The following is a 27,252-nucleotide window of genomic DNA, read 5'->3' as shown; positions in this document are numbered from 1 at the left end:
AGTCTGAAGTGCTGATGTGTGTCTGCACATGCACACATGCACACATCAGTGTGAAGGTAGGGAGACGCGTCCCCAGCGGTTGATTAATGGACCCTGAAAAAGTACTGTTTTAAAATTTATAAATTTTATTTAGAGACAGTTTGTGTGTTCGTGTCCCCCCCCCCCCACACTTCTTGGACGAACCTCAGATCTGTAGGAGGAAACTGGCCTGTTGGAACAATCTGCTGCTGTGGGCTGGTCAGATCTGTAACCACACATTAGTGCACCCACAAGGAGAGCACTGCCCGAAGTAACTACCGTATGGAGGTGAGTGTGTGAGGCAATTAAAACCCACCATAACTCATCGACTCAGCTGATAGTGACCGTTGTTTGATCTTATTGTGGTTATGGATCAGAAACCCTGGTTTAGGTGTGTTGTGAGGTATTTAAAAGCCGTTCGTCAGGTGGTGCTCTGGGTGTAGGTTTCCACCGGGACTCATCTGCCCAGGTTAATGCTGCTGAGATTTCGTTGCCCCTGGATACACCCCTGCCTGTCTGCATACATGTGTTGTGAAGCTTCTTTAGCAGAGCCTCAGAGCACCCGGGGGAGAGAGCTTATTGTGAGCGTTCAGCCTCGTGAAGAGGAGAGCGGTGCGAGAAAAGTCCACACCTCGGTGTGCTTTCTGCGTCAAAGTAAACTCTAATTATGATAAATAAGATGTGATAATTGGCGTGAAGATCCTTATCGGGCAACAAATGCTTTATTTTATTTCAGTAGTAAACATATCAGTCACTATATTATGATGCAAATACACATTCCTACACAATGTCAACAAGTAAACATGGTTTCACGAGTACTTGGTTTCATTTTGTTCATTTTTTTAACTTGATCTTTTTTAAACTTATGAAGCGTATAGCTTATGTATATGTATCTGCAGGTAATTCTGTGTTTTAATGCGGTAGAATTTGAATTCATGGACATGATCTTGAAGAAGGTGAACTTTCCTACCATCCTCATGCCTCTGCGCTGATTTTGTAAAGTCACACTGGCTACCAGACAGACAGAGACACACGGACACTGAGCCGTCGGCCCAGCAGAGGCCGTAAGTAGCACTATCTCACAGTATTAGCGAGAGATCAGGGGAGAAATCAGATTAGAAAAAAAAAGAGGCAAAAAGGCAACACAAATATTGCCTAATATGATCTCATACATTTCATAAAACGAGTGACATTACGTGCGGCTAAGCCCATAATGACCTTGCTTTTTATAGGCAGGTTGGGGTACAGTAATCTGATTTAGCATAATCTCCTACAATCTCTGATAAATGCTTACTGCATGGATCTCCGAGAGAGGTCACATCCTATTGGTCCGCTGTGAGGCATTACTGACATCTGCTGTTCACGTGCTCAGGGCCGAGTTCACACGGAGCAGACACCCTTTTAGTTTAAATACAACACCGAAGTTTTATCGAGGGACTGTTGACACCACTGAATGAGTCGTAACTACATCGATGACATTTAGGTTATTTAAAAAGATGTTGGTAGAAGTATAGCAGGAGAAGCAATCTGTTAGCATTGACTTGAAACCTCCCAGGAAACATACGCGTTATTTACCAACAGGCGGGCCGTGTGTACCTCAGGCGTGGGGAAAGTGGCTGCTGGTTTCGTGCCGGCCGAAGGACAAACCAGGCACCTCCTGTTCTGCTGTGGACGAGATATGAAACACAATCAGTAAATCAGCACAACTACAACCTATTCCACCACTGAATTATAGAAGTATTCAATTACAGTGCTCACTTTCAACTACCAAAAGTCAGTCATACCACCTTTCAAGCCTCATGTCGCCATGAAGACTGCAGGAAAACTATTTTGCAAACAAGCAGCTGAAACAGTGGGGTAAAAGTAACACATCTGGAATAATCAGTCAAAAATAAATGGACAGACACTTCCTGAAATGAATGAGTTCTAATAGTTGGGCTGCAAGTAAATGATGAACTTTTCTAATTAGCTAACGTTGGGTGACTTCACTGACACAGTATCCACTTATATCAGACATAAGAGGTAACCATAACCACCACGCTGACCTGCTGCTATGATTAACCAGCTAACCAGATGTGAAATGTGTGTACTGCTCCTCCTCCTCCACAAAATGTGACTGTAACATAAACACCATTCAGCTTTACACTGCTATTTTTTGTTAAATTTGTGGCACCACTCTTCATCACCTTTAATCCCAAATTCAAATCAATTAAAAAAAAAAAGTTCTCTCTTCATGCACGTGTTGCACTTTTACAAGATAGAAACACTTCCTTCAGGAGCAAACACTCGCTCCCATTTGAGTCGATGTTCAGTCCAGGATCATCTTTTTTTTTTTTGAACAGATGTCATCCAGGGACTTCATGGAAGCAGCTTTCAGCTTAGTCCAGCGTTATGAAGCTACAGGGGAGATCTTTATTTTCTGTTTTAACAAAAAAACAATCAATAGTTGCTATTTTGTATTTTTAAAACTTGGTTGTAATGTATGTTGTGTATTTTTGGTCATTTAAATGTTTCTTATATAAACTTATTTGATCCATTAAGGAATCTTTTCCATTGTCATGTCCATTTAAAATGAAAGAAAAAAAAACCCACTCACAATTAGCCGAGTGCCCCAAATGTAACGTTACACATGTAAAAGGTGCATTACACCATTTTAAATTCCTATCACATTTCAGGAATTCCAAAACCAGTGAGAGTATTATGAGGACAGTGTGGGAGGACTTTTACTTTCTTTTTTTTAATAACTTATTTTTACTCAGCGGCATCAACGTCTTAACTTCAATGCAGCTGCTGATCCACCTCAAACTATAAATAGACACTTAGTGTTCCACGATGGTCTGCAGGTCCTTTCACTGCCTTTTTTGATCCGATAACAAAATGATTATTCTGGGGAAACATGAAGAACATATTGTTTTCTTTTTAATAAAAATGTATTTCCAATATGTAAATCCAAAAATCTATTTTATAGTTTAAAAATATGATCCTCTACATGCTGTGTGGGCTAATGGAAATCAGCATGAGCAAATTCAAAATATGGTGCCTGTATGAAACATATAGAGATGTATGAATAAGCTGAATTCAGCTGAAGTAGGAGGGTTAAAAGGGTAACAGTGACATTGCAATTTTTGGATCAGTGCTGCTCATATGTAGCTAACTACCGCTCACACTGGCCCCACCACCATTACTATTTCATGAATTAAACCTACAACTCAAAATACTCCCAATACTAACAAACCAATACTGTAGCATATGCCTGATTAATTGGTTTTAATTTCATACAAATAGGTTTTATACCACTGTGTTGCATCATTCTTCAGCGACTTCTCATTGTGAGCTGCAATCAACCAACTGATCCTGGTTTGACCTCGGAGTGAACTCTGCCTCCTCTCACTCCACAGCTACAGTACCAGCAGTGCCACAGTATGTACTGTATACATCTGCCGGCCTACATCAGCTGACACACCCTGAACCATGATGGTTATAACACAGCTGCTCACTTGGTGTTACACACACACTCCCCCTGGTGGCGGAGTTCGGTTCTACAGTCAAGGGCCTCACTAAAACACAAAAAGGGCAGACAGTGTGGACAGCGTGTTCTGGGTTTAATAATTTAGTTCTTCATTGATGAATTGTGCCTTTTAGAGTAACAGTACTTCCAGTACGATGAGCTTTGTCATTAATCTGCCGCTGTTTTGAAGTCCAGTAGCCTGCTGGATATTGATTGGTGTATTTCAAGGCCACCACAAACAGCTATAACTATAACAGAGATACAGTGATGCAAATTTTACGAGTTACTTTCACGATGCCAGCATTTTAATGAAAAGAACCAAACTGATTTAATAAATTCTTATTTTAAAACATTTTTTTACACAAACTGTGCCCTTAAAACTAAATCACATGCTTAGTTCCCCTGGACACACTCGTCACAAAATTAATACAATATATGTTTTCTAAACGTTCTTATTTTCACACATCATTACTCAGTGAGACCATCACTGCAATTCCTTATTTGTCCTTAACCATTATAATGTTGTACTGTAAAAAAATAATAATTCTGCAACAGAATTACCAATAGTTGTCACTGTTTTATGTTTTTCATTGTGTTACAAATTATATCTCCAGGGCAAAGTTATACATGGCTGAAACATCTAATGTTTAGTATAAAACCACAAATAGAGCAGAAAGAGAAAACTGATGAAATAACAGTCACAGTCATCACTTTGCCTTGTATGAATGTCAGTTTGATTGTCAGTCTGATTATCAAACTCAAGTCAAGTCTAGCCATGTTTTGGATCCTCACGTTGAGGGTTGTGTTTAATTGAGACCAGTCTAAGGTTACTGTGCAGCAATCCCGCTGTTTAATCAGCATCTTGATGTCAGGTGGAGGGATTATCTTGACAAAGGTGAAGTGCTCACAGATTTGAACACATTTGGGAACAAAATTGGAGATAAAGAAACCGCTTGTGTGCATAAAATACGTCTCATGGGAGCAAAAAAAAAAAGATGTTGCATTTATATTTTTGTTCAGTGTATATTCAGTGCCCACTTTGTGCACTTCTGTAAGTGCAAACTTTCACCTCTCCGTGCCCTCGTTTTGTTGGACTTACTTTACCTTTATTATATTTGAACTCTGATTAAATACATTTTTTGCTTTAAATCTCCTGTTTATCATGTATTTGGCTTCTCTACTCTTGTGAACAATCATTACCAATGTATAACTTGTGTATCTGGCCTCCAGCACCACTGTGAGGAACCTTGGAGTCATCTTTGATGAGGATTTGTCCTTTAGCCACCAGATAAAGCAAGTCTCCAGAACTGCCTTCTTTCATCTACGTAATATTAATAAAATCAGGAAAATCCTTTCTCAGCATGATGCAGAAAAGCTAATTCATGCATTTGTTACATCTAGGCTGGATTATTGTAATTCCTTGTTGTTAGGATGTCCAAATTACTCGTTAAGAACCCTGCAGTTGATCCAAAATGCTGCAGCAAGAGTACTGACGGGATTTAACAAGAGAGATCATATTTCTCCTGTTTTATTTTCTCTTCATTGGCTTCCTGTTAAATCAAAAAGAAAATTTAAAATTATCTTGCTCACATACAAAGCTCTTCATGACCAGGCTCCATTTGATCTCAGAGATCTTAAAGAACCACATCATCCTGACAGATCTTATAGAACCACATCATCCTGACAGATCTTGTAGAACCACATCATCCTGACAGATCTCGTAGAACCACATTATCCTGACAGATCTTATAGAACCACATCATCCTGACAGATCTTATAGAACCACATCATCCTGACAGATCTTATAGAACCACATCATCCTGACAGATCTTGTAGAACCACATCATCCTGACAGATCTTATAGAACCACATCATCCTGACAGATCTTGTAGAACCACATCATCCTGACAGATCTTACAGAACCACATCATCCTGACAGATCTTATAGAACCACATCATCCTGACAGATCTTAAAGAACCACATCATCCTGACAGATCTTATAGAACCACATCATCCTGACAGATCTTATAGAACCACATCATCCTGACAGATCTTATAGAACCACATCATCCTGACAGATCTTGTAGAACCACATCATCCTGACAGATCTTACAGAACCACATCATCCTGACAGATCTTATAGAACCACATCATCCTGACAGATCTTAAAGAACCACATCATCCTGACAGATCTTATAGAACCACATCATCCTGACAGATCTTATAGAACCATATCATCCTGACAGATCTTATAGAACCACATCATCCTGACAGATCTTATAGAACCACATCATCCTGACAGATCTTAAAGAACCACATCATCCTGACAGATCTTATAGAACCACATCATCCTGACAGATCTTATAGAACCACATCATCCTGACAGATCTTAAAGAACCACATCATCCTGACAGAGATCTTCTCTCTCAGCCTGCTTGTGGTTCCCAGAGTTTCCAAAAGTAGAATAGGAGCAGATCCTTCAGTTTTCAGGCTCCTCTCCTGTGGAACCAGCTCCCAGTTTGTGTTTGAGGAGCAGAAACCTTCTCTAGCTTTAAGGTTAGACCCAAAACTTTCCTTTTTAATAAAGCTCATAGTTAGAGCTGCTCAGGTGAACATGAACCAACCCTTAGTTATGCTGTTACAGGCCGAGTCTGCTGGGGGACCTCGTTATACACTGAGCTTCTTACCTCTCACTCTTTCACTCTCTATAACTCATATCTCACCATCACATCTCATCAACTTCATGCTTTTTCTCTCCCATAGTTTCTTCTTATTGTCTGTTGACTCTCCATTCAGTTCCTTTGCTCGCGTAGTTTCTGTTCTTTCCTTTGCAGATGTCCCGTCATGGAGCTGCATGTCTCTGCTCTGTGATTGTCGGCCCCACCAACAGTTCATGTTTTGTACCTCTATGCTGTCCTTTTCTCTCTCTGCTCTCCTCTCACTCCAACCGGTCGAGGCGGATGGCTCCGCCTACCTCTGAGCCTGGTCCTGTCAGAGGTTTCTTCCTGTTAAGATGAAGTTTTTCTTCCCTCTGTTGGAGGTTTTTCTCACTTAAAGAGGAGTTTTTTTTTCCCTCCTAGCTTACGTGGGAATTGTTGAATTGTTGGGTTTCTTTGTATAATGTTGTAACGTCTTGCTGTAAGGACTTTAAATGTGTTAAGTGCCATGAAATAACCTGTGTTGTGATTTGGCGCCAAATAAATAAAATTGAATTGAATTGAATATGTAACTATGATTGTCAATTTAAAGCTTAAAAGTGTGTGAATCTGATCTATATTGGTGAAAAAAACCTTTATAGACACTTTAACGCAAAATAAAATGGCTCAAATCACATCCTAAAACAAAAACCTTTTAATAATGAACTCACACATTTATGTGTTATTGTTGGCCCTCACTATATATACAGCTTATCATGTGTATTTTGTGCTGAATGTGTGACTTCCCGCTGGCTGGCATCCAGGAAGTGTCGAAGGTCAGTCAGCAGTCGGAGAGACCAACGCCATCAGGGTGACTCTGTAAACATCCGTCTCGTCGCCCTTCAAGGTGAGAAGCATGCACGCCTGCACCACCTCACAGGGCTGAAACTCACACACACACACACACACACACACACACACACACACACACACACACACACACACACACACACACACACACACACACACAGTCAGTCATTCAGAGACGTGTGCTCGTAAATAAACAGCAGCAGTACTAAATTCAAAAAAGGTACACAGGATTTACAGGATTGATGTTGTTGACGGTACAAAATGTCTGGCCTTTGAAATTTACAATCTCATCACCAAAAGTAACCGGACGTCAGCGTCTCCGCCAGACTTTTTTTTATTGAAAATAAAATGATGTGAAAATATGAAACAGATTTTAAGCCTAAGAATTCAAAAACTCTGAAATAACAATGACATTTACTATTAAAAATGAGCAGTGTTTTTGTGCACCTGAGCTTTAGAGTATTTTTTTGATGATGAGTTTAACCCTTTGGACTTTAGTTTACACACTTACGCAGTCACGGTTGTAAACATGTTTTGGTAGTTCCCAGTAAGTCCTGTGTTCCTCACCTTGTGTTGTTTGAGGGGAGTCCACGTGATGGTGACGGAGCGTCTGTGTCCGGCCTCCACGCTGCCCCTGCTGGGCTCCACACTGAAGCCCTGCTGCTGCACCGACGCCGTGTTGTCCCAGTAAAACTCTCCACCCTGGGGAAAAGATCATTTGGTTATTTCTTTAATGTTTATTTGTATAGGGACACGTATGCAGCATAAACCAATGCCACACCCCACAGCATTTATAGCCTTGAGTGTATTTGCGAGGCTCGTCCCTAGGTGGACCTTTAAAGTACCTTCGACATTACAGATCACAAATGCAACAAAAAGGATGAACATTCAAAACACAGAACTGACAATAAAAACAGAAAAATACACAGAACAATACAAGACAAATGAAAACAGAAATGCATCATAAAACAAGAGAAGCTGATCTTTAACGTTCATGGCTGATCCCTCTGTTTCAGTTTGAGTTTAAAATCATCCAAATCAGGATCTAGTTTAAGTTTTATAGATCAGCGATTCCAAGTTTATCCCCTAAACAGAAAACAAATGTTTGTCTGGATGAAGATGAACTTCTCTCGCTGGATGCTCCACGTTTTACTGAGCTGGAGGCTCTGAGTGGAGCCACAGAGTCACTGAGCACCTGCGGAGCCTGATTATTGAAATGATTCAAACTTAACATATTTAATTTCTTAAGAACGTGGCAATCATATGATCTTATTGGCTCCCTTTCCAAAATTTGGATTGGTCGATTGTATATTCACATAAGAGGCTTGGTTACTTTTAATGCTGCTTATGACCAAAGAGGGGACAAAAGCGGTTCAGGGACAAAATGCGATAAAAGTTTAATATTGATATGATGCATCATAGTAGACTTGGTGAAACACGTGGCAGCAGTCAGTTGTGCATCTGAGTATTTGCCTCCGGATGTTTGAACGTCTGATGACATCACAGTACCTTCTTATTAGTCTGTATGGAGCGGATGCAGCCAACCTGCAGCTGCTTGACTGCTGGTGTGACGTCTCCTCGACAGCAGCTCGCCCGCAGGCTCACCAGCACAGGGACGCCGGGCCTCTCCATCACCTCCGACTCTGCTACGTACACAGGAGTTATGCAGGTTTTTACTACCGTCCTACTGATGATGATGATGATGATGATGATGATAATTTAGTTGTCAGATAATTTTTCACTCATCAGAGCAGCTCCATTTAAAGTATCACAAAGACTTCAAACAATTAGGACAAGGATACACACAATTAAAATTACAATCACAAAAGTCATTTCAGTTTCTTCAATGAACATTTCATTTGGGCCTAAGTGCCACATTAAATCTGAGGATTGACTGGTGCATGAGAGTGCTTCAGTCTCGTATCTCCAGTTTCATGGTAACAATTAGTATTTTCTGTTCAGGTCATGACTGGGATCAGAGAAAATGCTATTAGACCGTCTTACATGTTGCTATAAGTGCAGTGTGGCTCCGGTTACTCTGATAGACTGATTTACAGTTTCTCGAAGGGTTGGCCTACGATCTCTGAGCCGGTTTTTATTTCATGCAGCACTTTTGTCTTTAACGTAGTGGACGAACACTTGTACAATATGGCATTACAGTGCTGTAATAAACACTCATGATCACGGAAGTAAAACCGCAAATGAATTTGTCTACTCGCCATGAAAGACCAGAAACGGCAGAGAAAACAAATTCTTTGGTTTGTCCCTGCAGATAAATTCAGTATTGTGTTTCCAGGACAACAGATGATCATTACACTCAAATATTTATACGATGAGACCTGCTTGATTTTGTTCCATATTGATATCATTAGGAACTTTAACTTTACGCGTCCTTCTACTTGATGATCACACAAACATTGATGGTATTTGTTGACACAGTTTGTTTACATCCCAACCTGGTGGATGTGTCTGTCCACCACTTTGGTCCAGATTGAAATATTTGAGCAACTATTGGATTATTCCACATACGCTTCACAGACGTTCATGTTGTTCTCAGGATGAATCAGTTTGAGGATTCCCGGAAATTCCATAAAGTGATATTATCAGATCAACATTTATCCAATACATTCATTCAAATTCCTCCACAACTAATGTTATTAGCATTTAGCTGAACAGACTGCAGCGGCCAAACAAAACCTTTAACAGAGAAGTTCGTTTGGCTGTCTAACTCATCTCTTCACCATTTCAGACATCCATATGTTTCATTCAGCTCCTACAAATCTAACTATGAATAATGAACACATTTTTATGGGCTGTTTTGAAATGCTACATTTTTACACTGCAGACGTTTAAAAATCAATCTGCACTGTAAAAGGGCAGGTAGTCTAAAAATAGGTCCGACGTGATTCTGTATAAACAACACTGGGTGTCCGTGTACGTGTTCACACATTTGTTGGCTCATTGTGGTCGCACACAGATTCTCACAGACATGAGCAGATGATCAAATTTGCATCCCAGTCTGTTGCACCCTCAGCAATGTGGACAAAACCAAGTTTCAAGTCTGCTAATTGATTTTCATACGATACAGAAATGGATGAAAATTAATGGATGCCACGAAGGAAAATAAAAGATATTAAAAAAAAAAGAAAAATCTGTCAGAAGCAAAAAATTGAAAGTATACAAGTCCTTTCCTTTTTAAGGACACGTCAACAATGCAAATTTTGCCGGGCGTCAACGGGAGACTTTCAGATTCAAGCTAACATCTTTTCCCAGAGGACACCTCTGAGTTTCTCTGAACCAATCGGGTCTGATCCAGCTGCTAATCGCATTTAAATGCACCAACACCTCTTTGATTAAGTAAAAATTGACTGTAACCTTGTCTGGCAGGAGTTCCTGTTTTCACACATGGATTTTAAGGTGAAATATGATCTGACTGCTGGTGACAAGCACACGGGCTGTCAGTGAGCAATGATTAGTGTACATTACTTCATCACATACGCTGCCCTCTCCTACATAAATCATGGGATGTGTCTGGGAGATATTAGTCATCTTTATAGTGTCGCTGTAAGAATATCCTGCCCCGCTTCGAGCCCTCAGTATCTCAGAATACGCTTGAACCTGAATCGATGGATCATTTCCACACATAAACGCTGTAGCATTGATCTGTTCCACATCGACTGCGTGTTCCATTTAGCCACATCGTTTCCATCACACCAAGGGTGGTGACCCTAAAGAGGAGATGGAGACAGAGGCCGTGATACCTGTGAGTGGAGGTCGACTGGTTATGAGTGAAGGGAGGAGGGACTCAACGGGAACCGTCAGCAGGTCTCCTCCATAGAGATACATGTTGTGTGAAGAGGCCGCACCCTTCAGATCCATCACACACACTTTACTCTGAGGGACAGAAATGGGACAGGGTTAAGGTTGTTACCTCATGAGGACCCCAGTGAGGAGAGGACACACAGGGTGCACTGAGTACATTAGAATAACGACAATGTGTTGGGTGGCAGCGGTTTTACCCAGATCATGTGATCACTTTTACAACCTGTGATTGTGGACAAGGACAGGTCGAGTAAAGACATGTATTCAAGGTTGAACGTGTGTATGTGTGTGTGTGTGTGTGTGTGTGTGTGTGTGTGTGTGTGTGTGTGTGTGTGTGTGTCCTGCTGACCTTATTCATGAGCTCTATGCTGAGCTTGTCAGAGAAGTTGACAGACGGGTGGTCGGGTTGAAAGGTGACGGTGATGTCTTGGCTCTGTCCCGGAGCAATGCTGCCCTCTACAGGCACTGCATTGAACACACTCAGCCCACTGCAGTTTTGGGTCCCTGTACAAGACAGAATATACAGTTTACTGCAGTTACTATGTCAGCTCATGTTACATTTGCTGCTGTTAAAAATAATACTAATAAACCTGCTTTTATTTTCCTAACTTTGCAAGTTCATTGGAATTAATGTCAGAGCTGCTGATGTCTGTGACTTTGCATGTTCAGATCACTGTTATCTAAAAGGTAATTCTGGTCACCAAACATACTCATGCCACACTAAGAGTACAAATAATGCAGTTATGAATACAATACAAAACAATCAATGAATAGGTCTCTATAATTAATTTAATTAAATAAATTTTTGTTAATTAATGCTTATTTGTTCCTCTTTACAAATTTTAAGTAAAAGCATGAGCCCACTATCAACAGGGTTTTCCCAGGTTCCTGGAGGGTTTGGATGCTATGGTAACAGTTTGGGGTGGTGGGCAGTCATGTGACTAAAAACTATACATATTTACATCATTTTAGACTATTAACATTACAATATTTGGTCAAAAATGCACCGTCTGCCAGAAAAATACTAATTACCAAACATCAAGTTTATATTACATCGTTGTAAGCTACGGTGGCGACGGTGCCGTGGAAAAGCACTTTGGTGCTGCACCTGTGTCATAATGGAAGGAGACAGCCTGAGTCACAAAATCAGGGCCCTGCAAGTCAATTTACTGCTTGTTATAGTATCTGCACATTTTATAAATGGTTTACTTGGATTGACCTAATCAGTGCACTTTAGAAGCAAAAATGGCAGAGCATTACAAATTATGACTAAATGTAAAATAATTAAACTTTCATCAAAAAATAAACAGTATTACAAAATAGTTAAATAGACAGATACACATACAGTACATTAGACAATTGACATGTTGAAGCCATTCAAATGTCCAAATGTTTGTAGCACAGAATAGTAAAATCTCTGATGTATGAGAGAAACATTCAGCAATTCTTTGCTTATACGGTCTGCTCATCTGACTACTCTAATATATACAACAGTTTATGCATTGTAAGTCAAGGTTGACTGATTTATTGGCTGGCTGATTTTATTTTTGGCCCATCAGCATCGGTGTCGGCGTGTTCCAATATGAAAACTTTTTTTATTGAACATAATGGAGAGAAAGATGCTTGCAGTACTCCCTAAAGTCCAGCATCAGCCGGTCTTAGTAAAATGTTGGCGCAGCCTTCAGAACAGCTTCAGAGAAACTTGGCAGAGATCCACGATGTCTCTGGAGCTCCACTAGAAGGACGAATGTCTTTCTTGAGCGTATGTCTTGGCTTGAGATCTGGTGGCTGCTAGCTTATTCTGTGTTGTCCTTTATTGTGTTACCCACATGTACTTAATAATGAGTGAAATTATTGATCAAAACCGAGAACACGTGGTGAAAAAGATTCACTTCTACATGAGTGCTAAAACACGGACACAATGTTCAAAAAGACGAGCTCCGCTCTGTCTTTACTTTTGGAGCTCTGGCAGTCAAAGCAGTCAATCAGTGCAATGTTTGTTACATCTTACCCACAGTCGGCTGCAGCTGAGGGTCTGTGTGTCTGTCCAACAGGACGGTGACTCTGTCAGTTCCGCCCCGAGGCCTGGAAGGAGACAGACTGGCCAGCAGCACCCTGAAACCCAGCGACACCACTGACCTGTTCTGTAACTGCAGGCAGAACAAGGTCGAACGTCACGAACAACGACGTCTTCCACCCAAAAGCTTCATGTGAACATACACTTCACTTCTGATTGGACTGTTTTTAAAAATTGACCTTCGGTAGACTTCAAAACTAACAAGAAGTCATCTCTTTGCTGTACCACTACTTCTCGTCCTTTTTGCCATGTGTTGACTGACCTTCACCACTTGTGAGGCGCTCTCCTTCTCCAACACGAAGCCAAAGTCAAGGAGACCTCCGCTGTGGGACGAGGTGACAGCAGGGACGACACCCTCCCCCTGCAGAGTCACCTCCAAACTCATTTTCTGGCAGCTCACCTGCAGCTTGTCGCAGTGCTAGAGAACAGCAAAGGTTGAGTGTGAGAGGTATCACTTAATATTCGTGTTATTAGTTACTCAATTATCTTTTCGTGGTATTTCATTTGATTATATTCAAGGTGAAAAGTACAACAGCAAATCAGTGGATTAACATGAATTATTGATTTATTTGTTGCTCACACGCTCCGATGTTTATCACGTTCTAGCAAAAGTCATTGAGCTGAATGTTGAACTTTCCACTGTTGACTCACCTTTTTGTCCAGAGTTGGACTGAAGGCCAGAACCAGAGTGTGTTTCTCTCCAGGTCTTATACATCTGAGAGCGTTGCGAAGGGAAAAAGGACCAAGTACGTCCAACACCGACGACCTCAGCTTGGAAGCAGTCAAAGAAAAGCGGCTAGTTTTAATATTTATTATCACCAATAGTTGTAGTAGCAATTTGTAGACACATGTTTGTGTGATATTTGATTTCTTGACATGATAGTAACTTGTGTAAAAAGACGCTATTAAAAAGTTGAAACCTGTCAGGATCTATGACTTCGGCTTGGATTGACCTCACATAATTTCATTTGTGGCGCTTTTGGCATTCATAACTTTCATTTAAAATGAAATGAAAGTTTCTTATAAATTTGTATTTTTGCTTTTTGTAATCATTCATGCATTTCACAGACCATTCAGTCTGCAGCATTAAACATCTGTTCTTAATAATCACATTGATGTCTAAAGACTATAGAAGGTGCACGTTATCCATTTTTCAAATGATTTGCACTGAAATCTTGAATCTTGGAGAGCTCAGAAAACAACACGTTGCTCAATAGTTGGAGAGAAACAGAGAAAGGATACATCCAGCGATCCCTTTGAAATGTTCTGAACTGTAAACCTTTTAATCACCTTCTCTCCTACAAAATGGAAGACACAAAAACAACACAGCATAGAAGCACAAAAAGATTAGATGTGCAAAGATCACATGTACGTGATGAACCTACATAAAAAATGACTCACCCAGTGCCACCTGATGGAAGTCGATGATGCTGTGTCCATTGTTGGATATCACCATTAGAGGGGGCTGTACAGCAGGACATTGCAGCTTCAAGTAGAGCGTATTGAAGGGACTGAGGAGATATTGGAAATGACAAGTGAAGAAATAAGGAGTGTGTGGAACAGCTGTCACTCTCTGAGTCGGGGCAATGACAGGAAATCTGACAATTAAGCAACTGTTTCATGTTCGCACACACGACTGATACTTGTATTTGATTTAATTTAAGTCAAAATGACTTAAAAGTTGTTGGTAGAGCTCACAGTGCAAACAAGAGAGGAAAAAAAAGGATTTTCAAATGTGCCAAATCTTTAGGTAAGTGTTATAAATAAAAGAAAAAGACTGGAAGGTGTGGCTACTTTGTTTGGATGGAGACTCAAGTGTTTGTCCTCTGATACATTCTTTTCAATTGCACCCTTCCCACAACTGATGTTTACCTGATGAGTAGCTTCATTAAATATAGATATATCCTTATAAAGGCAAAGCTGCTGAGTACCTTCCAGGAGCTAAGGATGCTAACGTCTACATGAGGAACCACTCAGCACCTCTGCTACAAGGAAAATTTGATTCTTGAATATGAATATGAATATGAGAAGCATCTATACCTGTAATTCAAGATACGTTGAGATGTTTATTTAATTCACGATAAGGCTGCCTTTTTGATTGTCGGGTTTTTAGCCCGAGTAGCACTTTTGTTGCATTTTTGTGTTATTATATATTTTTTAACAGTGTATGAAGGCATAGCGCATTAGTGCACTACTTTTTAGGAAATTAATTGCAATGGCTCAAAAATTTTTAAACTTTGGGTCACGATTTAATGAAAAAGGAATATTATGGGCTGTGAGGCTGGAGCAGCTGATATAAAGGTGACGCCACCTTCAAAGTGCACGGGAGAAAACGTATTTCTGCCCTGCAGTGAGTTCATGGATCAGACATGCTGTCAACTGCAGACATTATTTTCTATATTCGTTTAAAATCTATGGAAAAATAAAGAAAAGAAAGACGTGGCTTAAGAGAACAGCTTCACATTCAGGTTCAAGAATTCTAAAATTGTGAATCTGTACAGGGCCTGGGGAAGCATGTCACAAATCTGACATGACTTCCCCCTCTGTCCTCTTCTTTTATGGATAATTGTTCCCCAGCTTTGGCCCGCAGTGTCTCGTTGTGGAAGCTGACCGTTACCTCCATGCTGGCTGGACCTGTCTGTCTTCCTCTGGAGGGTCTCCGTCTGACACGAAGCAGGGAACGGTGTACTCTCTGTAGCGCTGGCTGAAAGAGTACAGCAGAGAGGCCTTGGCCTGCTCGTACTGCTCTGACCTTGAAAGAAACTCACAATTAACCAAGTAAGAAAAAAAAAAAAAAACCTCTCTCCTCACATCCATCATATACTCTTTACCATTTCATCAGGATTTTCCAGTTGGTTGAGATCATACTATGGATGGAGTGATTACAATTAAAAGAAATGGGAATACTGATTAAACCAATTAATCACTGGGAGAAGAGGGAATGTCAAAGCTTTGTGTCATTTATATTTCAGAGTTGTTGGATCTCAGGTTATTAATTGGCTTCAGCCTACTTTCCTACATAAAGAGGCATTCAGGGAATAATTCATTCTCTTTCTGCAGTGCTGCTGTTTGATGCAGAATATTTTTCCCGTGAATATTTACTTGTCTGGTGTTTCAGTCCAGCAAACTGGATGTGTTTGATGGCACTGAGTAAATAATCAGTGTAGAGAGGGAAGCTACCCCGGCAGGAGGTGGACAGAATATGGTGATTCAGTTGGGTCGTCCGTCTTCGGTTCGTCTGACACCTTGCTGCTCTTTTGATTCACAGATGTGTTCCTCCCTTTGCCGGGTTCCATAAGGATCTTATAAATACACGAGAACACGACTGATGGGTTCATAAAAAGGCAACACAAATGAGTGTGGCTGCATGGTAATAACATTTAAAAAAAAAAAAATCCGCTAAAGATGCATTCATGTGCAGTTGTACCTCCTGTTCAGCAGATCTGCTCCTCTCCAGCTTCTCCTGGAGCAGCTCGGCTTGCTGGAGGAGACGCAGCGCCTCGTCTTTGATCTCCTGGTCCAACAGTCTGGGTCTGAACGTCACCTGCACCAGACATCTCTGAGCAGAAGAGGATCCATGGATAGTTATGTTTCCACGCAGATGACACTCAGCTATATATTTCGAAGAGATCTGACGCCCTTCATCATCTGGTGAAACTAGAGGAACGCATATCAGGAATCAAACAATGGATGTCATCAAATCTTTTAAATGCTGAAAAAACAGAAAAGCTAATTCTTGTTTTACACAGGTGGTTCCACAATCTCACAAAGTCCCTGTATTAGTAATCTCCGTATGCTCTTTGATCTCCATCTCTCCTTTGACAAACATATCACCAACATTACAAAAACGGCATGTTTCCACCTTCGAAACATTCGTTTCTTTCCACGGACGACACCGAAACTCTATTTAATGCTTTTGACTCATCCAGGCTCGATTCCTGTATTTAACTTTTCTCTGGCTTAGCGAAATTAACTATTACCAAACTTAAACTTTTACTAAATACTGCAGCTGGAATATCCTATCACCCCTGTTATTGTTTCACAACATTGACTCCTTATGCTTGCTAGATTGAACTTCAAGAAACTACTTTCAACCTAGAAAATATCAAATAGACTTGCACCTTCCTATCCGTCACCTTTGGTCACTCTTCATATACCTGCTGGGTCTCTACGTTCTCCTCCCCATCCTAAAAATATAGTAAACATCAGTACTTTCCCTTACTGAGCTCCTCTTTTCTGGAGTTGTCTTTTTACCCCCATTCAAGATGCTAGTTCAGTCGACTCATCATTTTTTTTTTTACCCCCAGCCAATAACCTCCCTTATTCTGCCCTAAACACTAAACCATGGTCCTCCAGTTTATACATATACCACAACATATGTGTATCTATATCTATATCTATATATCTATATCTATATCTATATCTCTCTCTCTATATATATATGTTTTTGTCCGAGTTGTCTCACCTCTGTAGGTTTTTGCAGATTTTGCTGCATGTTCAGTGTTTTATTAAATGTACTGTCCATGTCAGATATTCTGTTTGTGGTGCTTTGAAAGTAGTTTTGCTCACTTTCACATTTTGATAATACTGTTCATTATTGCTCTTATTATATGAACAGTCCCTTGAATTATGCTTTGTGCTATTGGTCTATAACACACTCTGACTTGACAGAGGAGAGATGGTAACATGTCTGAAATTACTCCCATTTAGAAGATACAGCAATACTATTGTTTGTTATTGTGTGTGTGTTTTTCAGATGACAGTGTTTTTACACCCTGAGCGTTTTTTAATTTGAACCTCCACTTCATACTACAGAGTGGAGGTTTAAATGAGTTTTGGGCAGAATCCTGTTTTGGGGTTTCTCTGGCGTGGAGCAACTCCAGTGGACTGAGGACTATAATCCCTCTGTTTGCCAATTGAAGCCTATTTACTGGATTTCTTCCACTGGGCCTCTGTTGCACAGCCAGAAAAAAAACAAAAAACTAATGGGAAATGTATTAATTGTTTCTATATACAGTCTGGAGAATGGAAGAAAGTGTTCCACTGTAAAATGATGGAAAACAGGACTTCAAATTCAACTGTCACAACCTTTAACACTGAAGTGCAATCAGTTACCTACAGTATACAGTGAAATGATGCTGCATCCAGTGAATATAAAATCAACATTGGGTTGAACAGATCTTTTTGTTTTATGTTCTAAAAATAGAGCCAGTAAGAAGTGTTGGTTCACTTCCAACATGTGTCCAGTAGAGGGCATCATTACACTGTGAAGGTCTGTTGTGAGCCAGCAGCAGCTATGATGGCTGTTTGACTCAACATATTAGTGGATAACTTTTGAACTGTGGCTGGAAGATTTTACTTTGATATCAGTTGGCTCTGTGATCATTATGTTCCGGTTGCGAATTATTGTAATAAAAATGTACCTCCTAGTCTCAGGTTTGGTTTGGTTATACAGTAAAATGTACATAAGCTTAACTTAAACCATTTGAATCAAGTTTCATGTTCGATTAAGGAGATGGATTATTATGTTTTTGCAGCGATATCAAACCCTACCTCACACAAACGAGCTCCAAATGGTTACCGAGAGAATAAAAGGTGAAGAAGGGGGCAAATTAAAAAGATCTTCAGTGGGCCCTGATAGTGCCAAGAAAACATTCTCGGTTTGAACTGATTTTAAAAGTCCATATTAAAGTTGCAGTCCATTACATTTAGTACTGTACTTTCATAAAGTCGATGGAATCATGACAGATATATTAAAACAAAATGAATGGCAGACAGTTTCTGGCTTTTACCTTTTAACTGCATCTCATGGTTTTCATCAGATGATGGAGTTTAAAGACCATGAGCTGCAGTGAAAAGCTCTGGGATATGCTAGTAGGTAGATCTTGACCCCCCCCCCCCCCCCCCCCCCCCCCTGTAATTCATTTGCAGTCTCCAAGCCCTGAGGGAATAACCTTGGTGATATCATCAGGATCATTTCCTGTCAGAGCTCCTGCAGAGCCACAGAACACGATGCAAAGTAGTTTTAAACCCTCCAGATTTGAAGTCTTCAATGTGTAAAATGGGTGGAGTGCCCCTTTATCATAAGAGACGCTCCGCCTCACCTCTCCGGGGAGAAGGCGTCCTGCAGAAGGAGCGACGCTGATGTCTGAATCCTCCGGCAGGGAGAAGGAGAACAGCCTGGGTACCGCGAGGGCCGAGGCGTCCTCGTCTGCCGGAGCGGCTGGCTGTCTGGAGCGGTTCCGGGCGGTGTGATGGTTGGTCAGGTAAAGTGTGGCCGTGGAGTGGTCACCTAACGCTGTGGCCCCAAACTGGACCAGAGAATGGGAGAGCTCCAGCGGCGGGTGGACACCCACTGCTCGGCAAGGCAACAGGAAGTCCCTGAGGACAACAGGAAGTAAACTGTTTGCTGAAGAAGCAATGAATATTGGATGTAATCAAATAAACAAAATGATATCCATCATATCAGACATGATGACTTTGATAATACCAGATCCCATCATTAAAATCAACATCCATTACATGAACAAATCCACATAGGTGACATGTATTTACACAGAGTGCAGGATTACAAACTAACTTGTTAATTCCAGACTTGCAGCTGAGTTGGAAACGGTACTTTTTGGCCATTTTGGCACAAAAAATCAGATCCACCTTCAGGCTCTCTTGTGGGAGCAGAGTACCAAAACCATCATTCGGCTGGACCTCAACGAACTGTTTGAGAAAAAAAAAAATTTCAATTTCATTTTCCAACAAAGTTAAATTGGTTGAATTTCTTGCTGAAAGTTAGAAACATGACGATTTTAATGAAATACAACTTTTCATTCTACTCATGGACAGTATTTTTTTCTGCTATAACCATTCAATGTATCTACATTCAGTAATTATTTGTCTGCGGGGTAGTTTTTTTTTATAGGTGGTGGTGCAATCCACCTTTCAGATTGCCTCTTCAAGCATGAAAAGAGACACAGGAAACAATTCACGAATGTAATTTATCTCGCTGATAGCAGCTTCTCTGTTCGGTGTTCACTCTCTTTACGCCATATAAGAGCTGTAAGTTACTGTTAATTCAAATGGAACAAATCTCAGTTCAGTTTCCAACAGGGAAAGTTGTGTCATCACGACTATTTAAGTCTAGTACGAACCTGATATTAGCTACAGTTTAGGAGTTTGTTTCTGCTTATATCTGCATCGGATACCTTTCAAATATAGTAACATTTATTAAGCAGGTATTCACAGGATTAATTCAGTACCTCTGGAACACACAGGAAGCCAAAGTCCTGAGGCAGGAGGGACAGATTGGTGAGACGGACGCTGCTCCGGACCGACTGGTAAACAGAGCAGTAACCAAAGTCCACCTCGGTCTGGTCGAACTGGAGGTCTGACGAGGTCAGAACCGCGTGGATGGTGAAATGTGCCGACTGCACCTGCAAACACATGAAGCATCTTTACTCACCTCTGCCCACTTTTCTTTGACTGTAACATTTTTATAAACATCAGTTCAGAAAAATCTGTTTTTTTTTTCCTGCATATTTGCTTCTTTCCTATTATTGTACCACATTGTTTCAGTCCAGAGTATCTTTTGTATTTCAAATTTTACCATCCTATTAATGTCACACTGTCTCTGGGTAATATGATATGTATAATACAAATTCAGCAGTTGTCCTAAAAACTGTTCTGATATCACTTTTTGAATCTTAATTCTATATCTCAATATTCTGATTGAAGAGAAAAAAAAATATGCAAAAAATAAGCCCTCTTGAGTCTGAGATTTCAAAAATATGAATATATGCATTTGAAGTATCCAATGAATGAAATTCAAATTTAACTTTCTTCTTCCCAGCTGAAATGAAGCAAAGCTTTTCAGCGTGGTCATCCTTCATCACTGGGCAGCTGCAAAACAAGTGTGCGTGTGTGTGTGTGTGTGTGTGCGTGTGTGTGTGTGTGTGTGTGCGTGTGTGTGTGTGTGTGTGTGGGAAATCCAAAACAGAGTTCTGGCTCAAAGGGAATTCTAGAAATTGATTTCTCTTTTTTTATCACTGGCTGGTGTTACTCCAAATTTATCTTATTGTCAACAATTCCCATGAAAAGACCAAAACGAACCATGTTAGTCCATCTCTCTGCACTTGCCAAAATGAGTTGGGTCACCCATTTGTTGATGATCTGCTGTTTTGAACCTGTCAACCAGGCCTGTCAATCAAACCAGGCATGCTCCAAAACCTAGCTCTGTTTGAGGCCTATTATCTAATTAATTATATCATTATTTTTAGAAGGAATACCAGAACATTGATCAGAAGGAGTCATTTTTGGTTATGACACCATAATGACTTGTAGAAAAATTGCATTAACTTTCATGAGCGAAGTTGATGCTTTTTTAATGAGAGTCTATTAGAGCCAGAGGTTTGTTGGAGCCAGCCCCTAATGGCCTTCAGTGGTATTGCACTTTTAGGCGCTTCTGCATTGACCTCAATATTCAAAATAGGTTTCAGACTACAACTACGTTACTGATGTCTGTGTTACTCAGCCCAAATCCCAGTGCATCCTCCTCAAGACAAACATCTTAAAAATGAATCTCTGATTGTTAAAAAAAAAACCTCTCTTTCACTATCTTCCTAAAACAGCTGGGCGTTGCAGTTTTTGGAGCAAATAATTCTTAGGCAAGAGTAAAACAGTACATTTGTTGGATACTATTTTAGAGAAGAGGATTAATACACATTTCATGCTCCAGTGAATATTTATGGAGGGAGGATGATGGGTTTGAGACTGACTCAAAATAAACTGCTGTCACCACGTTCATGGTCATGAATCAACATGTCACCCGTTGCACCAGTGGAGCTGATGGCTGTGTTTTTAATAGTTTTTGGTCAACAATGGAACTTTGTGGCACACAGAATAAGCTATATCAGGCTTTGGCTATAAATCAACACTTAAACTCAATTCATGGTTTGTTTTGGTCTTTTTTTGGTTTGTTGATCGAGATGACATCTTCTTGAGCCACGTCAGTGCTCAGCAGACGACCCTGCTCAATGGTCGCGGCACCATTTCTTTCCAGGCTGCTGTGGCGTCTTGTGACCAAATGGTGCGGCTTTGAATGTGTGTGTGTTTTCATGGTTTTATGCCAGGAGCTCAGGGCCCGGGGCCGAGGGGCAACAGCTTTGGTGCTTCACAGGAACATCCTGGCCTGGTCTTTGGCTCCTCGTCGGAGCCAACCTCCAACCTCCACCCCTACACCCCCCCCCCCCCTCTCCTCCACTTGTCCCGGTAGAGACACAGCGTATAACTGGTTGGGGAGGGAGAGGAAGGTGACAGTTTGGCAAGGAGACGCACCAGATTTAGATTTACTGAAAGAGGAGGACTGGCAAAAACGCAACACGAATGTCTGAGCAGCTGCTCTGCGTTTTTTTTTTTTTTTTTTCAGTTTTGAATAAAGGCTGCTGCTGATGAGTTGAAGGAATTCTGGTTGCAGAATATTTTCCATTTCAAGGACTTTCTCATTGACTGTTTTCATATTTCAAAATGCTCGTTGGAACTTGAACAAATTTTGAGTTGCGCCTTTCGAGAGAAATTACACTGAATTTCAAATTGTGTCCTTGTAAATATTTTCTTGCACTGAAGTTAACAAAAAGTAAATATATGTAATAATATGTACAAGTGATGGTATAAACCCGTGGAATAACTTGGTAAAAATTCTTAGTAACTAATTTCTTAGTTTAACCACGTATCATCTGAGCGCAAAGTAAAGCACATGGTTCAAAGGGGAGGAACTTTGTCTCTGAATTAATCACAGGTGTGTTTTTGGGCGTCACATAATATAAACTGATCAAAGTGTCATCTGTCATTACCTGTAAGAGCCAGGTGCGCTTGCACCTTGGCGGATTACTACTACAACGGTGGATTTGCCAAGCACTAGGAAAGAACTCTCTGCAGAGGAAACGGATCTGCACGTGTGCAGATTGATGTTCACAATAATCATCTTTCACATCATTTTTAATCTGTTGCATGTCTCTGCGCTGCTGCATGTTTCTGTGTGTGTAACAAGCAGCGGGTACGTGTGTTGTGCACCTGCAAATGTAGGTGCATTTTACTATCTTCATAATGTAAACTTAAAAAAACAGCAAACTATTGTACAACTGACTGAAGACCAGGTTTTTGGTGGTTTCGTTGTGCAATCACTCTCTACTGCATGAAGCACCAACAATGCACCTGAAAGTACACCTCATTTTAAAAAACAATATTCTCTTGGGCACTCACATAGCGCCAAGTGCATTTGCTATTTAAATAATGAGGCGGCGGGGCACGAAAATGACAACTGTGTTGTTCTGAAACTAGCAAAGACACTTGCACTGCACTTGGCATCACTTTGCACCAGGTGTAAGACTGAGCCCCGAGTGTGTTCACTTGGAAAAGAACATCCCGGTTCTCTGTAGTTTCCAGAGTCCCGTTTTTGTGTTTGCACATATAAACCAAGATGAGCTCTTATCTCAGTTTTTAGAATATCCTCCTTGAAGTACAAAAGAAACTGAAACACTTTGCATGTCTATATCCTGTACAGGTTCCTCAACCTTGCAGGTGCAGATTTAAAGAAGTGATGCAACAGAAACAAACAACAGCAGCAGTAAAAACTTCTGAGTTGAAGCGATGAAGAAACAACATTTTTTTTGTTTCACTGCTTAAGGAAACAAATACAGTTGGTAAGTTGATGGGAAAAAACACTGAAACACAAAGATGAAGCAAACACAATGCTCAGATTCACATCTCACTGGATGTTATAGTATTTAAAGGCAAACTGACAGGATTACTGAGAAACAACACTGAACTACATAAAGCTAGGCCATAGCAGAGACATACAGCCTCACTACGTTATCAGGGACATGATAAACAGAAGAGAAGATATATATTGGATTCCTACTTTCCCATTTTGAGCTGGTGGAGACATTTTCAGTAAACAATATGGGAAAACCTTTATGCTTGGCTTATTAGCGCCCATGAAGTAACTGGGCCTTGGGGGTGGGAGATAATTTTAGCTTGTTACCAGCAAAATAGGCTACAACCTTCAGTGGCTCTGCTTCTGTTTGGGACAAAGTAGGACGCACGCACTGCGCTGCATGACAAGTACACGAGTTTCACCATCAGGGGGATGTTTACTGTGAAGCAGATGTACGTATACAACGTATCATATAATACAAACCTGCCCTGCTACTTGCACTATCATTGGAACCTCCAGGACTCCTGTATCCCTGTCGAAAAACCTGCTGGCATCTTTGGGTAGGGAGCGTCTGTGAGAGGGCAGAAAGACAGAACACACACTTTTATGCAAAGCAGCACTTTCATAGAAACACAGATTCAGCTTCACGAGCAGGAGAGAACGAAGAAACCAAATCGGGGTTGAAAACATGACGGCAACAATGATATTTGACGACTGAATATTTATTTTTTTCCAGTACGTCAAAACCCACGAACCGCCGTCGAGCTTCTTAACGAAACCTAAAGGTTCCGACCCTGAAGACCTATTTCTTTACTTTAACCCACGACTGCAGAATCGGCTCGCCAAGGAAAGCAGGAGAGAGATGTAGAGCGCGCCTCCACACTACTGTAGGTTGTAGCCATGGTGATGGGAGACGTAAGTATGATTCAAAGAGGACCAGTAGTCATGCACAGGCTTATGTAAAACTCCAGTCCCTCAATATCCCCCCAGTGTCAAGAGCTGCTCTCGTGATAACATACATACACACACTGTATGAATGTATGTGGAATATATTCTCATGTAAACAGTGGTCAAATGTAAATGTCAAAGGCAGTGTGTGCCTCAGACCCACCCACCACCCCCCTCGTCCTCCCAGCATCCTTCTCTTTTTTTTTTCCCCTCCTTCCCTTTCTCTTCTATCAGCTGGCTTCTCTGTCTTTCCCTTTTTACGCTCTTAATGCTGGTTGAAGGCTCGAGAGCTAATGCTGTAAATGTCAGTGGTTTTAAGGCTCTCCAGATGTCAGTGTTTTTTTTGTTTTTTTCAAAGCGCTACAACGAAGTCTCGCCTTCAACAAATCCGTCAGGTTCGAGGACAGGTTTCTTTTGCACGACCTCGTGGCCGCGAACACAACATGCTGTAAACACGCTCGTCTCAGTGCGACGCTCTTCAGGACTCGAAGACAGAAAGGTCACTTCTTTACTGGTCAAAATCTCTGCGTTTATAAAGTCGTTTTTTTCTTCCACCCTCTACAGCTTGACCAATGAGCGCAGAGGGTGTATTTAAGGAAGCGCTCTTGTTCTGCCTGCTAATAGAATCGCTGCTGGAGAGTCACTCTTGAATTAGCTTGGCAGGGCAGAGTGGAAAAGCCTGGTGGGGCGTCGCCAGGCCCATATGCTCGGGAGAAATGCTGTGGATGGATGAGGTTTCAGATTTGTCAGTGTCCTGCGCAGATTTATTTGTGTACTCTTTTCTCTCTGTAGCCAGATTATCCAAAAGTAATTCTCCTCCACAGTCTTTAATGGTGCTTCTGAGATTAGTAGAGGACACAGTTAAAATGGAACAGGTTTTTACTTTCGAGCTGCTGTGCGTATTTCGAGAGTATTTTACCTGGAACTACTGAAATGATTCTGTTGAGACATCTGCATATCCCTCCCTAAAAAACCTGCACAATCCACGAGAGTATTGACTACATTTAATCCTTGACACCAAGTCTGGAAACACGTATTTATCAGGAAACTTCTCAGCTAGCGCTTCCTTTCCCCTAATGGGAACAAAAATAACATATTCAAAATATATATATTCCGCTTGGATTTCCCTTCATTATTAAAAAAATAGTGATTATGAAAAGGATTACAAAACGGATTAAAAGGTTTAGGGATTTTTTACTGTATCAAAATGGATGGGCAAAAATTACGGTAACTGACCGTGAAAGAAAAACACTCATGTTCACTTTCCGGGTTATTTTGTTTTGCTTGCATTGTTGTCTTCGCAGCTCATCACATCATTAGTTCCTGATTGTGGCGTGAGCGGTGCACTAGCGATTAATGTAGTGATCGAGCTGTTCGGTGTAATCTGTGGTAAATCGTCCTTGTAATCTCCCTTTTATCAGCTGGAACTGCCAGGGTTGGACCCATTGCCTGCTCTGCAGAGATTACACCTAAAACCGCTCATTCAAGCAATCCTATTGCTTTGGTCCTGTGAGCAGGTTTACACAGCAAAAATAAAGAAACACATTTTATTCCAGTCTTTTATGGTGTTTGATTTAAATTATCTACATACAGAATGTTTTACCTGACAATGAAAGCCTAAATACTAGTTTTTAAAATTGATTTCGCTATTCATTGGAAAGAAATTTTAAAGCAAAAATTCTGGAGAGGTAATATAACTCGTACGGTACACTAATTTAAACTCTCAGACATAAATAAGACAGTTTGTAAAGTGATTTAAATACATCTGTCTCAGATGTTTTAACCATTTGGAGAACTGACCATTTAATTAAAATTAAGAGTGGGAACATCATCTCTCTACATGCAGATGCCAATCTTAGGGAGTAATAAATTCTAATATTGATATATCGGCCAATTATCTTTATAAATGTACTGTATTTGCAGTGTTTGTAAATGGACATGTTTTTTTACAGTGATCCTTCAAATGTGGTTATCAAACACTTTTGACACAGATATGTAATGGAGGCAGGATATTTGACAGTTTACAGTCCACACTGACATCAGTGCACTGAAACAGTAAAATTTACAGGTAGTTTAATCATTATAAATAGCTATAAAAAAAAACAACACAAATAGAACAATTTCAAATTTATCCCGAGCATCTTTTGTCGCATAATGTTAAGTTTTCATATTGGCACATTTCAGCCAACATATACGCCGATACTGATCTGTGACAGGCTGACATCAACCGGCCGATATATCTGTCTGGTTTTTAAAAAGCAGTGGGAGTAATATGCCAACAAAAATGGCAGAAACATGGATAAGACCATCTAGTTGTCCACCTACTTGTAAAACAACTTTTAAATCAATGCGAAAAATGTTAAGTTTTACAATCCACTGCCTCTGTGTCGACAAAATGTCAAACTCTAATAGCAAAAAAACGGACTTCTTCCAAGCAGAAATTAGTTAATATAAACACATGCTGAATAAATGACTTGAAACAAAATGGTAATTTAGTCTGATTATTATCCAATCCATCTGAATTCACACGAGGAGAATTCCTCTTCGCCGAACAGGATGAGAAACGTAAAACTGACAGGCCTCGATATCGTAGCGAGGGGATGAAGTAGTGTTTGAAACAATGCTGTGAGGGGAAAGTGTGGGCCGGATGGTGACAAATAAAGGTGG

The 27,252-nt window shown here is 40.6% G+C and overlaps 1 protein-coding gene across 1 annotated transcript in view; it reads right to left on the bottom strand.

Annotated features, from left to right (window-relative positions):
* Nucleotides 1-6,855: 6,855 nt before the first annotated feature.
* cfap74 (cilia and flagella associated protein 74) overlaps nt 6,856-27,252 on the bottom strand; it is a 56,219-nt gene continuing 35,822 nt past the window's right edge. Inside the window, exons 24-40 of the mRNA XM_069141220.1 lie at nt 24,121-24,208; nt 20,186-20,359; nt 19,513-19,646; nt 19,037-19,313; nt 16,360-16,491; nt 16,113-16,234; nt 15,550-15,684; nt 14,334-14,443; nt 14,175-14,230; nt 13,584-13,703; nt 13,195-13,350; nt 12,867-13,005; nt 11,205-11,359; nt 10,795-10,927; nt 8,543-8,679; nt 7,601-7,735; nt 6,856-7,105 (exon numbers count right to left, since the gene is read on the bottom strand). Of these exons, the coding sequence (XP_068997321.1) occupies nt 7,001-7,105; nt 7,601-7,735; nt 8,543-8,679; nt 10,795-10,927; nt 11,205-11,359; nt 12,867-13,005; nt 13,195-13,350; nt 13,584-13,703; nt 14,175-14,230; nt 14,334-14,443; nt 15,550-15,684; nt 16,113-16,234; nt 16,360-16,491; nt 19,037-19,313; nt 19,513-19,646; nt 20,186-20,359; nt 24,121-24,208 (2,308 nt within the window). The 3' untranslated portion in view covers nt 6,856-7,000. The remainder of the gene's footprint in view (nt 7,106-7,600; nt 7,736-8,542; nt 8,680-10,794; nt 10,928-11,204; nt 11,360-12,866; nt 13,006-13,194; nt 13,351-13,583; nt 13,704-14,174; nt 14,231-14,333; nt 14,444-15,549; nt 15,685-16,112; nt 16,235-16,359; nt 16,492-19,036; nt 19,314-19,512; nt 19,647-20,185; nt 20,360-24,120; nt 24,209-27,252) is intronic.

This window comes from Embiotoca jacksoni, unplaced genomic scaffold, assembly GCF_022577435.1.
Source record: "Embiotoca jacksoni isolate LCO1_2020_lvr unplaced genomic scaffold, fEmbJac1.0.p SCAF_9, whole genome shotgun sequence".
Taxonomy (NCBI): domain Eukaryota; kingdom Metazoa; phylum Chordata; class Actinopteri; family Embiotocidae; genus Embiotoca; species Embiotoca jacksoni.
Note: the sequence above shows the minus strand (reverse complement) of the source record. Positions and strands in the feature narration are given on the sequence as shown.